The 17,992-nt window shown below is 38.0% G+C and overlaps 2 protein-coding genes across 2 annotated transcripts; one reads left to right on the forward strand and one right to left on the reverse strand.

Moving 5' to 3' along the window:
* Positions 1–4,690: 4,690 nt before the first annotated feature.
* On the reverse strand, positions 4,691–6,749 carry LOC139939838 (uncharacterized). Its single transcript, XM_071935984.1, has one exon. It carries the CDS (start codon positions 6,207–6,209, stop codon positions 5,211–5,213), a length of 999 nt encoding a protein of 332 aa, XP_071792085.1. The 5' UTR covers positions 6,210–6,749; the 3' UTR covers positions 4,691–5,210.
* Positions 6,750–12,204: 5,455 nt separating this feature from the next.
* Positions 12,205–15,500, forward strand: LOC139939814 (retinoschisin-like). Its single transcript, XM_071935947.1, has 4 exons — positions 12,205–12,573; positions 12,981–13,026; positions 13,538–13,875; positions 14,325–15,500. The coding sequence occupies exons 1-4, from the start codon at positions 12,247–12,249 to the stop codon at positions 14,469–14,471; spliced, it is 858 nt and encodes a 285-aa protein (XP_071792048.1). The 5' UTR covers positions 12,205–12,246; the 3' UTR covers positions 14,472–15,500.
* The last annotated feature ends 2,492 nt before the right edge of the window (positions 15,501–17,992 follow it).

Raw genomic sequence — 17,992 nt, forward strand, 5'->3', positions numbered from 1 at the left:
TTATAACAAAGAACATATCAATCAAGAGTTAAAAGCAGTTTCTTAGATTTGATTGTAGATTTACATTGATTCTTGAATACTTGAAAACAATTGGTGGGGGGGGGCGTCAAATAAGATGTTTGTAATTATTTAATAGTTTGGATGCCCGCCTGCAAAAAGGATGAACAGTTAAATTACCCTAATGACTTGGAGGGTGTCAACGATAACATAGTATTCTAGTTAACAAACTGATACTTTAAGGGAAATAGTCTGGTCACTTTTTATAAGTTGAAAATTAACACCATCGGTGTCTTATTCTGACAAAGCTGGCTGCAGTGTAATTTTCCCACTTAGCCCAGCCCCTCCCACCTGCGCAAAGATAATTACGCCCTCTTTCTAGAAGCATTAAACAAAATTGATAATTATTTAAAATGCCGCCCTCTAGTGGTCTGCCAACATCATTCCTCGCTCTTTTATTAGCGAGTTTTCGATTTTGGGCAAGGAGCACACAGGACGGGAGAGAGCATTCTCACGCTTGAGTGCTCCCGGCAGGTCATTTCAAATGACTATTTGATTGGAGGTGTGTTAGCATTCTGATTTTTGTAGAAAAAAAGAGAAAAATCAGCTAATAACTTACACAATTAATATCTGATGGCTTTAAAGGGCAGCACATATATTTTTTATGTTTAGGGGTGGGGGTTGAGGTGGTCATCTTGTATAATACCCTGAATGGACCATTCCCTTTCAATAGAAAAGCAGTTTGAAGCTCTCGTACTCTGCAAAGTATCCCACCCCGTCGTATTTCAAAATGCATGTATTAGATTTTGTACTATTCCACACAATTTTGTTCGATTGTTGACATTAATAATTTGCTGGGATAAATATCTTGGGTCTCAAATAATAATCACAACCTACAGCATAACTGAGTCTGGTTGAAGCATTGATTAGAGCCTAATCACGACATGAAGTTGCTGTTCTCGCCTCCAAAAAAAGTTCCCATTTCCGTCAACAAGTTTAAAGTTTGCTGCACTATTTCAAAACATTCGAGACAAACAAAATGTGCCCTTACACATGTTACCCCCTTAACCCTGCGCTCCAATCCCAAAGTAAACATATACCCCAAGCCGGCCGCCGTCTACTCTGCAAGGTAACCATGACTCCATTCATTTTATCTGCTCACTCGTAGACCGGTGTTATTCACAATATAAACGGGCAACCCCCAAGCACAATGGATCTTTACCCTCATCAATGTAGGCAAATATCACCATTGGAATGTTAAAAAAAATTGTATGCCTTTTGTGAGAGTGTAACCTTGGGTTTCACTTTGACCCCTTTCTCTTTGTTCCGAAGGTACGACACCAAGTTTTAGGTTTTTTTAAAAGCCTTTTCAAAACAAAAAAAACTTGCTCTCACCGACAATTGATTTTTTTTCAGCGCGTACCCCACGCTGTTAATCCGCTATGTAAAAATAACAGCAGTATTAGTTCCCATGGATTCAGTTTAGTGTTTAATTTTGTTTGGCAATATTCGTGCTTTGATTTTAGACATTGCAAAAATGAAAAATCCTCTGTAATGTGAAAGAAAAAAAATTATAATATTGTTGAAAATTATGTTGAGACTTATAAATGTAAAACTGTCCCGTGAATAACAACTACTAAAAAATTCAATTTCAAACCAGTGGTTTACTTTGTAAATCATGCACACCATGGCCCAATTTCATAGAGCTGCTTAAGCAAAACAATTTGCTTAAGCACGAAAATAGCTTGCTTATTTTACACATGTTACTGGCAAAAATGTCATGCCATATACATTGCTTGTGACTGGTATTTAGCTGTTGTTTACTTAGCATAACAATTGAGTGGAGTCTTGGCCGGTAATCTGATTTTACAAAGCAAAGATTTTTTTGCTTGAGCAAAAATTTTTGCTTAAGCAGCTCTATGAAATTGGGCCCTGCAAAGAGTCTCTGCTATATAATGGATTTTGTTGTGTAACAAAAAGCTTATCCTACTTAATAAGCTTATCCTATACTCAAGCTTAGTGTTGGCCTTATCCATAATGTATATGCAATTAGGTCCTATGCCAATAAATTTGAAAAAATTATACTGTAATAATTTATGACAACACCTTTTGTTGATGAAAAGAAAACTCTCGGTATTTATTTTTTCGCATAACACAAAAACATCAAGACAGTTAGTGAGCACAGAATGTAGGCTCGGAATTTATTCTTAACTCAAACTATCTGCCACAGCACAGTTCTATATTCTATGATTTTCTATCGGATATGGGAGAAGATTCAACATAGGAAGACTAATACAACGTTGTACATTTAATTGTGCATAGGGTAACTGTATATTATAAGCACCAGTGATGACCGAATTATATAAACAACAACAACAACAACAACGATAACACCCAGGCATTTTATGAAATATCGGATCAGCTATTTTTATACGATCTTCCTGAGAACTTGAATCTGCTTGAAAAGGCCCACGCACCCCTTCAGTAAAAGATGAATATACGCAACATTAATATAGAATACAACTGTAACACTCAAAAACTAATTTGTTTTAGATTGCATGTGCACAAACAGTTTAGAAGAATAAAACAGATTTGACAAGACAAGTAAAGCTGGTGAGTCACATTTCCGTGTAACAAAAAACAACAGTTTTAAATAAGTATAGTGTACATTTACTATCGCCAAGTACAAGCTACCTATAACCCTGCCCCGCCCCTAACCTTCCACCCCACCCTAAATAATCTTAATCTGCTCGTTGACCATCCAAATTTGCACAAAAGTATACAATGTCGAATGTTGACCCTCAAAAATGACACGTATTGAAGAAAGACTTCTTGGTAGTAAAAATCAATACATTTTTTCATCCACTTCTTAATAGCCCAATCCAAGTACCTTATAATATATTATTATACATAGGCCTACTGGAAATAACCTTCCGGTTCTTTGTTAACACAAAACTGCCTGCTGATAAATACAATACATCAACAACACAAGCTTAACACAGTGAAAATTATTATTCTTTGTATCGTTTCAAAACAGCTAGAGTTAAACCCCAGAATAAAGGTGGTATTGGCAAATTCATATCATCATTATGGCCCATAAAACATGTAAGCACAAAAACGTGTGCTTAGCTCAAACCAATTTTGCTTATAGGTAACCAGTCAGAAGCAAGAAATTTGCTAAGCAGTTTTTTCCTGCGTGACAGTATAATAAAATTAGGCCTGTTATTTGATTGACACATTTTGTCCAGATTGTTGCCTTCACGATTAAAGTGTGAATGGAAGTATCAAGCCCTCCCCCCTCAAACAATCTGTGTTTCCCAGTTTGAAATCGGAGCAGCCCAAGTATTAATTTCCTCTGGACACTTTGCTACAGTTTCACATCGAGTGTGCCTATCAGATATTATAAATTGTGTATAAATAAAAAATGGAGATTATTCAAACAACCGACAGCATTACTGCGTATGGCTCTCAAACACCGTCAATGACAGACACTTCACGACTCGAGTAGCCAATGTTTGACCAAGGGAGCCACTGTGTGGATACGAAAATATTTCCAAAAACAAAAACTATAATTGATTAGCATGATTTTCTCCTTTGTTATTTTCACGATAGACCATTTTAAAGGCACTGGATTCTATTGGTAATCACTAAAAAATAATTGTTAGCCTAAAAACATACTTGGTATTGGTAACAAGCAATGGAGAGAGCTGTTGATTGTGAGAAACGGCTCCCTCTGAAGTAACGTAGTTTTTGAGAAAATTGTTCACTAAAATAATAAAACTTATAAAAGACTTTAGCTGAAAGCACACAAAATAATATAATGGAAACAAGGCTGTTTTTTCTTCCATTATTTTCTTGCAAATTCAATAAGCATTGAGCCCAAATTTTCACAGGTTTGTTATTGTGTGCGTATGTTGGGATTCACCAAGTGATTAAAAGTGTCCAGTGCCTTTAAGTGGGTTGTTTTCCCCTTTTCGGTTTGGGTTATTTTGTTTGGGCAACTTTGATGTCAGAGGGTTGATCACAACATAGTTTTATTTTAAAGGCTGTTTATATGCCACATGGTTCCCTTGGTGATGCTATATATTTAATTTTACTTTGTAAACATCATCACCAGAGCAAAACAACATAGACACAAAGCTTTGTGTGGCTATAAATAAATTCACAGGACACCAGTAACTCGGCATTCTCTCATTCAAATCCACTTAACCAATACCAAAGGTTGGGGAAATAATGGAGACCGTATCCGAGTTGGCTTCGACTGGATCACTGCGTGTACACTTCTTAGCAGCACCCTGAGCAAAAATGGAGCTGTAGCCCATATAGCCACAAGGGCCAAATTTCATAAACTGTTAAAGGAACACGTTGCCTTGGATCGGACGAGTTGGTCAAAACAAAAGCGTTTGTAACCGTTTTTTATAAAATGCATATGGTTGGAAAGATGTTTGAAAAGTAGAATACAATGATCCACACAAGTTTGCCTCGAAATTGCGTGGTTTTCCCTCTACTGTGCGAACTAACATGGTCGGCCATTTATGGGAGTCAAAATTTTGACCCCCATAAATGGCCGACGTGTTAGTCGACGAGGTAAAAGGAAAACCACGCAATTTCGAGGCATGTTTGTGTGGATCATTGTATTCTACTTTTACAACATCTTTCTACACATATGCATTTTATAAAAAACGGTTACAAACGCTTTTCAAAGACCAACTCGACCGATCCAAGGCAACGTGTTCCTTTAAGCAAAAAATACTGCTTGATAAATTTATTTTCTGAGCAAAAATGAGTTTGGCATCAGATGCAACAATGTTAACTTCATGGAATTTTGGCTGGTAACCATTTTCTGTTAAGCAGAATTTGTATGTGCTTAGTAATTTGTTGTGCTTAATTAAAGGCTTTATGAAATTGTGGCCAGTCCAGAACAGCAGGGAAAGAAAATGGCGTGCAGGAGAACAACGGTCTTTATAACAACCCAGTGCCATGGTGGGAGAAATCTCTATCAATAGTTTTAGAAAAGTAAATATCACTTTCATTGCACATGGGAATGCGTTAAAGGTCAATACACAGTGATATTCCACTCCCGGTTAGTCACTCTTTATATTATATATACTGGTGTCATAAAAAGTGAACGTAATAAAAAACTTTCCATAAACACAATTTGGTAATACGACATTTTCAATCTATCCAACAAAACTTTAAAAATAGAAAGGTGTTCAGCTTCGTAAAGATGAGGTCCTCCGCAGGATCCCAGCGGTGCACTCAGGGTGGGGTGGGCCGCTCAAATCGGCGTATTTACGGTAGCGAGCGATGCTCTGAAGCCAGCAGTGGAAGTTAATTCTCTGATTCTCGGTGAACCAGTTGCTTGCGTACGCCGTGGCTACCAGCATGTGGACATCCTGCTCGAAGTGGGACCCGCATCTCGCGTAACTATCGTAGCACCTCTTGACGCAGTTGAAGATACGATTCCGATCCATGTAGTCCGGTTTACGGAGCAGGTGACAGGCGATCAGGAGCGAGAGTTTGGCAATACTCTCTGGGGAGAATCCGTATGGGTACTGGGGGTCGAAATCCACGAAGTTGGAGTGGAGTAGAGTACATTCACCGCGTTTGCGCTGAAGCTGTAGCCGTGCATCGGAGAGGTCTCTCTCGAGCTTACGGCTGCTGGTCTCAGAAGTCTCCAGCTTCTTCTTGGTCTGTTTGAGCTGTTGCTCCGTCTGGGTGAGTTTCTTCTCGAGGTCCTTGACGAGCTGGTTCGTCCAGTCACTTCTCTTTGGATCGTCGAAATCGGGCTCGTTGGCCGTGGCTGCTATCTTAGCACACTGCGCCTGATGATGGGGAAGCTCGTAGCGGCTGACGACCGTCTCGCAACCGGCACATTCGACTGGGGCATAGGCGCAGCTTTCCCGGTGCCTCTCCAACGATTCGACTCGCATCACCAGACGGCAACCACGGTCGCCATAATCACATTCCACCGTCAAGTTATTGACGATTTCTCTAATAGCCCAGACGGGGCTCACCTGGAACTTGCTGACGGAGGCCCGACACTGGGGGCACGACCCGCTCAGGGGTCGGGCGAGCCAGGTATCGAGACATACCTCACAGAAGGCGTGACCGCACCGAGTGAGTACTGCGTCTTTCAACACCGTCTTACATATACCGCAGATCAGATTCTGGTCGGGTTTTATGAGGAAACGTTCGGAGGAGAAGCCCATGATGATTGCACTCTGACACAAACACAAATCTCAGCCTGTGAATTACAGCATATAAACAATGAATCCCACCTCTGCTAATGTCGTGTTATACTCAATGTCAAGTAGGCCTACTATGCATTGCTTTTGCATAGACAAGATGCCATCTTCTACACTATGCTCATCATCTTCGCATCCAATCAACGTACACGGGTGATCTGCTTATTGATAAAATATCCCTCGATATCCAAACGTGTAAATGCAGTCCACAGCACCAGCACTCAGTGCAGTTAAAGGCATAAGAAGAAAATGTCACTTGATGTTGCCACGGTGGTACATTATTCTCTGCTTGACATAGACGCAGCTCTTCGTTAAGGAATTCAATCTTGAAGCTCTTATGTCTGACTCTGCCTATATATACGGTGACCTCTTCACAGTGCCGGACACTCCCCCGTCCTTGCCTCTGGTTCGGCCCGTACTGATATGAGTAGTGAGAGCAGGGACCTTACTGTGAACTTAATAGTGAAAAATATGTACGCCGTGCGTGTGTGTATCCGAGTATGAATGTCGCACAGGGCACCCGCTTATGTGCATGTACGCGAGCTAGTATTATTTATGATGATGCCTGCCAGATATTAAATTATGTTTGTCGTGAATGAAATGCTGCAATAGGAAATACGATATCAGCGTATAGTGTAGGCCTGTTGAAGCACGTTTCAAATTAGGTTTTCTGTACTGCCGAAAAGGGACTATATAGGTGGAAACAATATAAAGACAAAAAAAATACAATTAAACGACGTATCTCATTGATTAACGATAGTTATTTTTAAAGCAAAGCACGTCAGGTGTAGACTAAAAGTACACAATTGAATCGAGGCTAAGAAACAAAAGATTTTTCTGCAAAACAACACAGAGATTATTTTTCAGCAATACCGATGTTTCTATAAAGATTATAAAACATCATGTTAATCTTATCTAGTTTTTTTTATTTGGTCCGTGAAACAGTTTATTAACGGCGAATGACTAGCAAGCCGCTATAATATCATGCAAATTGACGTATCATCATATCAGAGATACTACGCCATATGTTCCCGCGTGTATTTGCGAATTGTATTTGCATATAGCTACAGTTGTATTTGCCCGACAAAGCTTTCTCTTTTAGGAACTTGTTTACTCCGGTGCCGCAATCCGGATGATGAGCTCATTATGTGGAAACTGGTCATTAGGAGACTAATTTGAGGAGTCTTATTCTCTGAGAACAGAAGTCTGTTGTGTCCGAATGTATTGCACACTGGACACGTTTGGTAATTGTCTATGACCAGTATTATATCTTGGTGTATCCACAAATATTAATAAAATAAAAAACCTTTGAAAATTTGGTCTTAAATGGTCATTGCATGAAAATATAGAAAGACACAACGCCCTTGTTGCATTTTTTGTCTGCTTTCAGATGCATAATAAAAGGCTTCAGCCGAAGTCTTTTATTATTTGAGTGAGAAATTACCTCTTTCTCAAAACAAAATTGAGACACGAGTTTTTACACTATAAACAGCTCTCCATTGCTCATTACCAATTAGTTTTTATGGCAACAATTATTTTACCAATAGTGTCGGGTGCCTATAAACACTGGAAAAACTATACTAACAGTTCAAAAAGAACCTTTCTGCTAATAATATAAGGGGACATTCAACATATTTAATGTTAACACATTCCCCCCCCCCTCGAAATACTGTTTTGCTTAGCACTAATAAGCAGGATACCAGCCACAGTTGGCACACGCAAAAGGATAGTTTGGCTGGTAACCTTATTCTGGTAAGCAAGCATAATTATATTATAACTCTGTTGAATTTAGCTCTTTTTTTAAAATTGGGTCCATGTCCGGGTGTAGCCAATCATATAAAACACCGGATTCTGATATCGCACTGAATCAAAGTCAAACTGCGAAATAATTAATAATTCAAACCACACTCTTCTGAGATGCTTAACCCGGCACCTGCTGTGGTTCGATGAAACAATTAACACATTCTTTGTTCCAGTCTCATCTCAGTTAATGAACAGTTGTACATTAGATTGGAGTTGAAGTAGGTACATGCCACATAATATCCGCTCGTTAATTATTATTGGCATAGCATAAAAAATATCACGAGTACATTAGCCTTCTCTCTTCACCACGGGCGCCGCACTGTACTACAGCGTCCAGTGGGCTTGATGTGTGCTAGACTTGACTCAAGTCCCAATCCCGTGTCATCGCCAGAAAACTATATTAAATTCTGTGAAAACAATGGTGACGGCGAGCGCACATTGCTCAAACTTGTTTGCTATACTAGTAAATGGCGCGATATGCTTAGGGACCTCTTATACACGAGAACGGGACTCGAATCAAGTCTAGATGTCTGCTGGCGACTGGGACAGCGAGCTTTTTCCGTCTCTAATAAAAAATAACAATATTGATGGAAAAATTATAATAATAATATAATAAAAACACTGACCACTTTTGTTATAATTAATCAAGCTTGTGGTTTGTATTGATAATTATTAAAGCTATGAGATAGCATTGGGTTCGCAGTAATTTAGAGCTTATTATAATAATGGCAAGTGGCCGTTAATGTTGATCTACCGTGCGGCCCTAAATGTGTTGTGTGTAAATTTATCTCCAAGGATCTCGTCTAAAAACGAATCAGCACACATAGTATTATCGAAATGTTTCATTTAAGTTTTTTTTTAATCATAACATTCTAGTTACAATACAAGATGTAACTCTCGCAGTTTCTGTAAATCACATCTCGATGTTGTTCAGAAACAGCTGTGCATTATCTTGATTCAGAGATTTAACATGGCAGCAAACTGTTGCCATCGTTACTGTAATAATCCGTCATTTTGATCCGGGGAGAGATAACAATTTATTGTAAAGCCTTTTGCCAATCAAAAGGCTTGTCTTGATCTATAGATAATTCTCCACCTTTTTCAACGGAGATTATTGCAATTCAATACTGCCCACACTCATATAGCAACGGTCTTTGCTAGCATTTATTAATGGCGAATTGGTTTTTGAAACCGTGCGGTTGTTTATCTTTTATAACTAACACATGTCAAAAATATTGCGCTTTTTAGATATCCTGAAAATCCGGGTGATAGAAGGTCCACGCAGGAAGAACTAATAGGTATACACAAGTAGTCACAACCTGAGAAACGTCCCTGGCAGTAACGCTTTTCAGATTCAATTTTGGGGCAGAAAACAATTTATATCATTTTTAACATAACCACATAACTTCAAAGTGAAATGTTTCTCAAAAAAGTTTAAACACATAGAAAGCTGTTGTAGGCCTCTAACCAAATGTTTGTTGGCATTAATTGCAAGAGTGACTACCAAACGTATACTCTCCCTTTAAAGGATTTGGGTACTTTTCCAAAATGTCCACAGATTTATATTTAACTTATAGGGTTTGAAGATAATGATAGTGGAAAGCTTCCCTTCAAATATTACTTACTGAGGTGCTGTAGTTTTTGAGAAATGAGTAAACAAATGTCATGAAAATACGTTTGTAAATGATTAAAATAAATTCGTCTCATGAGACGAAAATTATTTTCATGACATTGTTTTATCCAATTCCCCCAAAACTACAGCACCCCAGCCTGTAATATTTTCAGGGAAGCTCTCTACTATCATTATCTTCAAACTGTTTAGTGTAAATCTGTGGACATCGTGTTTGTTGTCATACAAAAGTTACATGGACCCTTTAATGCCCTCTAAATGATTCACAGACAACAGAGATAGGTCGTTCATCGCAGTTTTTTATATTTGTTTTAATAAACAATGCATCATTAGGCTTTTGTTGCCATACTCATGTTTCAGTGTGCCAACGATACCTTACAGTGACTTAAAGGCCGCCTTCTTCATGTAATTATAATGATATGGGAACAGTACGTGTAATTTATAGGCTAATTGATAGTCCTTGAGTTTAATTTACTGCTAACAAGGAAGAGTTGGAACTCATTATGTAAAAAACGTGTTTGCAAAAACATACCACATCTTAAACGCATGGTAGATTTTTGTCTTATTTAGAAAACTAGAAAATTATATTGAATGATATTTATTTAATAAGAAAGCCCTATTTTAATTTGGAGAGCAGTTACAAATATATTTCGTTTGGAGGGCAGTTATTTATATATTATTTTTGTTGATGAGCAGATAATTTATAATTTTCAAGAGTAGATGTGTTCATTTGTAAGAGCGGTCATTTTCTTTTTTCAAGAGAAATTATTTACAATTTCAAGAGGCCCTCAGGTGGTCAATTACTAGTGAGCCCCAATTCAACCTTTGGCTTATGGTGGTCGGGGTGAGTGCTTGATGACACGGCCTTGTTTTCTATAAAGCTCGACATAGGATGCGCAGTAAGTATTTATTTTCGAAAGGAGTTATTTTTATTAAAAAAGCAGCTATTTAGGGTTTTCAGCTGCTTGAAATTAAAAATATCCTGCTCTCCAGAATGAAAACTGCATTTAAAAAAGGAACTGTTCTCCAAAGTAAAATAGTGATTGCACTCACGGGCCTTGAAATTTGGCAATATAAAAACATGTACACAATACATCTTCAACACAAAGAGGAAATTTACGATTTTATCCCTTATTGTCCGTCGATTTTTTCCCTGGAATCTCCGGTTCAAACAAAAACATCACATGAAGCACGAACTCCTATTTTCAAATGGCAAAACAAAATATGCTTTTTGTCTCTAATCACCTTCAGAATAAATAACAGACATTTGCACCACTGTTATTCTATGAATATTGATACTGTTCTGAACAGGTGAAGAGACACTAAATCACTTATCTTGCCGGACACCTCTTTAGAGATTCCACCTGCCTGGCACGTCCTCTCAAAGGGTAACGCTTCCGCGTCCAAGGAAGTAGGGTCAGGTGGTTCAGTGAAGACAACAAAAGAACAGAGGGATGATTCACTTCTCCATTGTTTGTTAGTGTTTTTTGTTTTCTTTTTTTTTTAAGGGAAGGTATACTTATGGTAATCACTCTTAAAAGTAATGGCAATAAGGAATATTGATCAGAAGTACAGCAGCTTTCGATATGGAAGCATTCAGATTTTCCAGAAGTTTTTTACCCATTTTTGAGTGGACTCAGAAAAATAAATTTCCCCATCTTAAAGGCACTACGACATTGGCAGTTTTGATGTACAGAAAAAAATTGATGTCGGTTCGTAAATTGACCGTTGCAATGAGTTTGATCAAATCGGGTAATCAACCGTACAGTGTTGAGGTCACACATTATTAGTGCAAAACGCGCACACGTAAAATTTTCTCTATGATTTTAAACAGTTGTTGTGATGGTCTATTAATATTATATACAAGTAAGACCCATTGCCAACGGGTCCACTCCGTAACAAATTGCAACATGTTAAGTTAATAAAAAAAATAATTACCTTTGAATTATAACGTCTTACGACGAGAGACAACAAATAAAACGTGTTTCGTTTCTCAGTACGAAGTCGTCACCTCTCCAAATTGATTTATAAAATTGTGTAACTCAATTTGAGTTCACTTTTCCATGGCAACGATTCAAAACCTGGTAATTATTGGAATAATATTGTGTACAGCTTACACTTTACCTGGAGAAGGACCTGAAAAGAGGCCAATCGTTTTACCATTCTGATGCAGGGTTATACCACGCATGCTCAAAATTATCTTTTGTGATCATCAATCATTTCCTGGTGCACAACCATGCGCGGTAGTTTCATCATGGGTGTGTACCGATAAAATTATTAACTTTAATCCATGAAACTACGACAAATTTAAATATTGATTCGAAGTACTATGAAACCGTGTTGTGATTCTCAGTACAAAGTTCGCACCAGATCTCTAACGTGAAATGAGCGGCGTCCTTTGCTGTTATACATGTACACTGGTAGGCGTGTTTTTTACTGTCTGCCACAACAATCTATTTTCCATGGTAACGGTGGTACACCGTGCTTATTATTTACTGCAGCCTCTTCACCTGGTGGAGTGGGTCATACTTCGATACGGGAACGTTCTTCTCATAAAGGTTTTAAGAAATGGATCTCCTGGGCAGTTTGATTTTCTTCTGTCTTGAGATGCTTCTTGTGGTTTCAGCATCTTATAGTGTGAGCCGAGGAGTGTCGTACCAGCCGGTAGAGCACCACGCCCTACGCGGCCAGTCCTTCATGAATATATCGGGCATCTCTGCTATAAGGTGTTCGGCTCGATGTCTCAGCCATCATGGATGTTTCTCGTTCAACTACGATCACATCAATCGAGTCTGTCAGATGAACAACGCCACAAGACAGCAAAAGTATGATTATTTTCAAGAAATGCAATCGTTCAGTTATTACGACGCAACTGCAAAGCCAATGAGTTACCAGGTAATTAATGTTCTACATTTAATAAGCAAATTGTACAATATCATACAAAATATCTTGTTTTAGATAATTTCAAAGCAACACAATAATATTTATAAGTTTCCAGATACCGAAGAGTCTTGTGGGTTTGTTTGCCATTTGGATTTTTCAAATGAAAATGTTACTCTTTTTATTTGGTCGGTATAAATAACTTATTGGCACCGATTTCATTTGCACCACAACATAATATAGTGCTAAAATGATATATATATATGGCGTGTAAGGCTATTATGCCTTGTTACATTCGGCGGCTGACCGACTGCGTGTTCTTTGCCTTGTCTAAAAGTAAACGTCTTCAACATTTCCTTTTGTTACATCAATATTTTGAAGGCATGTCTCTTTAAGATTGTGTTTTTTATTTTGCTCTTCAGAACCAAACACTTTCCAGCGATGGGGTGAATGTCTGCAGCAACTTCGGTAAGTCCAGCAATACTTACTCTTTGGAACATTGAGTTAAATACAAATCACTTGTGTTGCATTGGGGATTTAAGGCACTGGACACGTTTTCTGAGTGTCAAATACCAATTCTCTCACTTAGTGAATCTCAACATATGCATAGGATACGAACCTGTGAAAATTTGGGCTCAATATTGGCCATCGAAGTTGCAAGAAAATAATGAAAGAAAAACGCCCTTGTTGTACAACTTTGTGTGCTTTCAGAAGCATATTATTATTATTTTGACTGATAAATTACCTCTACGTTATCTTCAGAGTGAGCCGTTTCTCGCAATGTTTTTTTAAATTACTTTCAACAGCTCTTCATTGCGCGTTACCAAATCGGTTTGTATGCTAACAATTATTTTGAGTAATTTAGGCTACCAATAATGTCCAGTGCCTTCAAAGATTATCTGTGAGTTTTATATGCTAACGTTTCGGCACTGATCTGTGGTAATATTTTGTCAATTGTGTGTTTTTTTTTCAAATAAAGACCGTCTCGGTCTTGAAGATGGTTCAATCCCCGATGGGAGCCTCTCTGCATCAAGTAGCTGGGCACCACAAGGAGTCTATACAGATATTAGCACACCGGTTGATGGCCGTCTCAACAAGATACCACCACATGCTGATATCATTGGGGCATGGTGTCCCTATGTGTCAGACTACAACCAGTGGATACAGGTGGATTTGGACAGCTCGACCTACGTCACTGGGGTACTCACACAGGGGCGTTGGCAACATGTGCAGTGGGTGACCAAGTTCAAAGTGCAGTACGAATCGCCCTCACCGGCAAATCTTGTTGACGTGAAAGACCGACTTGGTCAAACCGAGGTATTTATGGATCATTCTCTCAATCAAATAAACTAAAAGGGATAAATAATATAATGTTCTTAAAGGCGTGGACACCTTTGATAATTGTCGAAGACCAATATTTTCACTTGGTGTATCCCAACATATGCATAAAATAGCAAATCTGTGAAGATTTGGGCTCAACTGGTTATAAAAGTTGCAAGAGAATAATGAAAGAAAAAACACCCTTGTTGCACAACTTTGTGTGCTTTCAGATGCATAATGTTTTATTACTTGAGTGAGAAATTACCTCTTTATCAAGAACTATCGTTTTCAGAGGGAGCCGTTTCTCACAATGTATTATACTTAATGTGCTCTTCACTGCTTTTTAACAAGTATTTTGTTATGCAACAACATTGTTTTTGAGTAATTACCAATAGTGCTATGTGCTTTTAATTTAAAAAGATAATTCTATCTTCTCCCTATTGCAGATATTTGATGGCAACACCGATTCTAACGGCATCGTGGAGAGGCGCTTCTTCGAGCCCGTCTTTGCGGTCAAAGTTCGCATCGTGCCCATCGAATGGAATGATTTCATTGCCTTGCGTTTTGAGCTGCTCGGCTGTAAACATGAATGAAGGCATCGGGGAGAGGCGCTTTTTCGAGCCCATCTTGGCGGTAAAGAGTCCGCATTGTGCCCTCTATTAAAATGGAGTGATTTCATTGCATTGCTTTTTGAGCTGCTCAGTTGTAAATAAGGATGAAGAAAACTAACATACTCCAGGATCTGGAAATAGAATGATTGTCACCTTGTGAGGGATAAACACATAATTCTTTATGTACACAATTTGATTGGATCGCTGTTGATTCGTTAATATTATTGCAGATAGTCGATACATAAATCGTGACTTTGTTTGTGACCCATTTTGTTTGCTTGATTTTGTTAGTTGTTTAAGGTTGCTGTCTCTGCTTAATATAAGTAGATTTCTATGCTGCAGTTGTAACAAGTGAACATTAATGTTAATCTTGTAACTACGCCTATTTAAGTAACTATTTTGTGTGTGGGCCTACATATTTGGATTATTCTGGTCAAAAATGTGTGTTTACCGCGTTGTTTAGAGCAACAAGCCTTAGGTAGTCCACAAGGCAAATTCTTACGGGCGTCTCTCTCCTCTACAAAAAAGCTTTTATTTTATTTTATAAAAAGCAAGGGAACAGAGATAGACAGAAGAGATATTTCGTATAGTATGAGTTTGAACAGCATGCAAGGAAACAATAACTGACCGGATGAAAATAAAAACCGCGTAAAAAATTGGTCGAAAGAGGGCGCCGCAGTGGTTGTCCGTCATTGGAAAATGCAATACGAAAACTGAAGAGAGAGAGAGAGAGAAAGCCGAGTTTTTGTGGGGAGGATCGTTCACTGCATCCCGTAAAGGAACAGTAGTTGTTTGGAAGCACGAGGAGGGAAATTAAGACGCCCGTGTGAAAGGTAGCAAACAAAAGTGTGACAATAAAGCAAAACTAAGGACTGTTTCAGATAAAAGCATCGTTCTGAGAACTGATCGAGGTTTAAAGTTTTAAAATAATATTAAAGAGCTGTATTTAGTTTAAACAAAACACAATTAATATTGTTCATCAATAATCATGTACTATCATACCTAATAAATTTAAATGAACGTCAATCTAGTATTTTTTTTTTTTTAACTACTCTGTGCCACAGGGGTCGGTACTCGGCCCGCAGTGGTTTACGCTGTACACTTTACCGATTCGTGACATCATCCTCAAATTTAATCTGAATTACCATGTGTACGCAGACGACACTTAACTATACATCACGTTTAAATATTCTCAAGAAAAAAACGCCAATGCATCTATTGCAAGACTTGAGAAATGCATCCAAGAGATTCGACGTTGGACACAACAAAACTTCCTGAAGTTAAATGATGATAAGACAGAGTTCCTTTTATTTGGGTCACGTCAACAGTTAACTAAGGTTTCAGTGCCATACATCTCCATCGGTGATGCTCGGATAGCTCCCTCGCTGAAAGCTCGGAACTTGGGGGTTATTTTTGATTCATCGATGACACTTCAGCCACACATCAACAATATTGTTCGTTTATCATCATATCACATCAGGAATATAGGTAAGATTCGCAAGTACTTGGACAAAAGTGCCACTGAAAAGGTCATTCACGCATTTGTTACTTCTCGTCTTGACAACGGCAATGCTCTTCTCTACAGTCTTCCTAACAACCAGATTTCCCGACTTCAACGGCTCCAAAATACTGCTGCCCGCATTGTGACACTGTCTAGAAAATCCTGTTCTATCACCCCCATTCTGAAACAACTACACTGGCTCCCTATCTCTCAACGAATCATCTTCAAGCTGATGCTCATTGTCCACAAAGCTCTAAATGGCAAGGCTCCCCACTATATTTCTGAACTGCTTCAAGTTTACACTCCATCAAGGAATCTTCGATCAAGTTCCATGCTTCTCCTCATTGAACCCAAGTCTCGACACTCACGGGGTGACAGGTCGTTTTCTTCAGCCGCGCCACGCATCTGGAACTCTCTACCACTTAATCTTCGATCTTGTGTTTGTACCGCAAAATTCGATTCTCTTCTCAAAACTTATCTTATGTCACAGGTTTTCAATGACTAATTTTGTTGTGTCTGTTTTTCTTTGTGTTGTGTTTTGTTTTTGTTTTGTTTTTGGTTTTACTGCGCCTTGAACACCCAGCAGGGTGGATATGTGCGCATTACAAGTCTTATTATTATTATTATTATTAATGTCAAATTAATTGTTGTCAAATCCACCAATGTTAGAGTATGTTCCGGGGGAATGGCGCGGCGCGTATTTCTGTTATCCTCGGTTGTGTATTACTTTGTTTTCTCTTTTACTCCCTGTCCCCCTTTGATATCTAGATGTATCCCCTTTTTTCGTTTTAAACTGTTTTTCCATTGTATGAATATATTTTTTATGCTTTTTTAAGAGTCTCATCCTATTCGTATAAATGTTTTGTAATTTTGTATTTATTATGTAAAATTACCAAATAAATTATAATAAACATCATTCTGAGTCAAATGAATGGACCTCTACATTTTTGTACGGGAATGTTTTGGCTCGTAACCGACTTTTTCGATTAGGGCAACATTTTAAACGATAACGTCTTTGGATGTCAACAAATGATATTGGTCTTTTCATTCCAATGAGGAATATATATCACCCAAAAGGTCAAATTCAAGGCCGTTGTGAATTAAATATTAGCAGGGTCATGAATGTACACACAAAATAAATAGACTTTTACAAGACGTCTGAGGTATATATAGTTCGGTAATCGTTTTAAAATATTGGGATTTAATAACTTTTATACAGACCACATTTTGTAGATTGATGATGTTATCAAAAGTCACGTGGTAGTACTTTGTGCACCTTTTGAAGTCGCGTATCATACCGAACTAGGTGATGGATCATGTGATGGATCATGTTGAAACTTGGTAATATTTGTTCGTCAATGATGTTTATTGCGCAAAATATTATGTATAACGAACTCAACAAGGTACAATTTAAATTCTTTTTGCCCCAGGCTTTGGCGGTCAATGCATGAAATAATATGGAATGACATCTTCACCAATTGCTACGTTATACTACCACAACATAAAACAATTTTTTTGATATATATACAGAACAACAGGGGCAATCAAGCTGAAACATTGCATGTATTTAAGCTGGGCTGTGTTGCATCCAAAAATGTAGGTCAACTCACGATGACAGTTATAAGGTTTTACGTCTTTATACAAACTAGCATAGTTGAACAATAACTTTTTTGAACTCACGTAAATCTGGAGAACCTTTTTTTTCATAACAAGATTTATGTATAGTTTTAAATGCTAAGTAAAGTGTGATGTCACAATACAAATTACCATGGTAATACTGACAACTCATCCTAAAGGAACGCAGAATTGGTAAGAAACAAAAATTGTGAAGATCACAGATTTACATAAACAAACACGGTCTAATGATGATGATAGTAAAAAACATCCCTTGAAATATTTGTGTCTGAAATTTCACATTTGATGAGAAATAAACAATCCAATTTCGCGTTTGAAGTTGGGCGTTTTTTTTTTTTGGCATCGGTGCAATGCAAAATTTGTAATC

The sequence above is a fragment of the Asterias amurensis genome, chromosome 1 (genome assembly GCF_032118995.1).
Source record: "Asterias amurensis chromosome 1, ASM3211899v1".
NCBI lineage: Eukaryota > Metazoa > Echinodermata > Asteroidea > Forcipulatida > Asteriidae > Asterias > Asterias amurensis.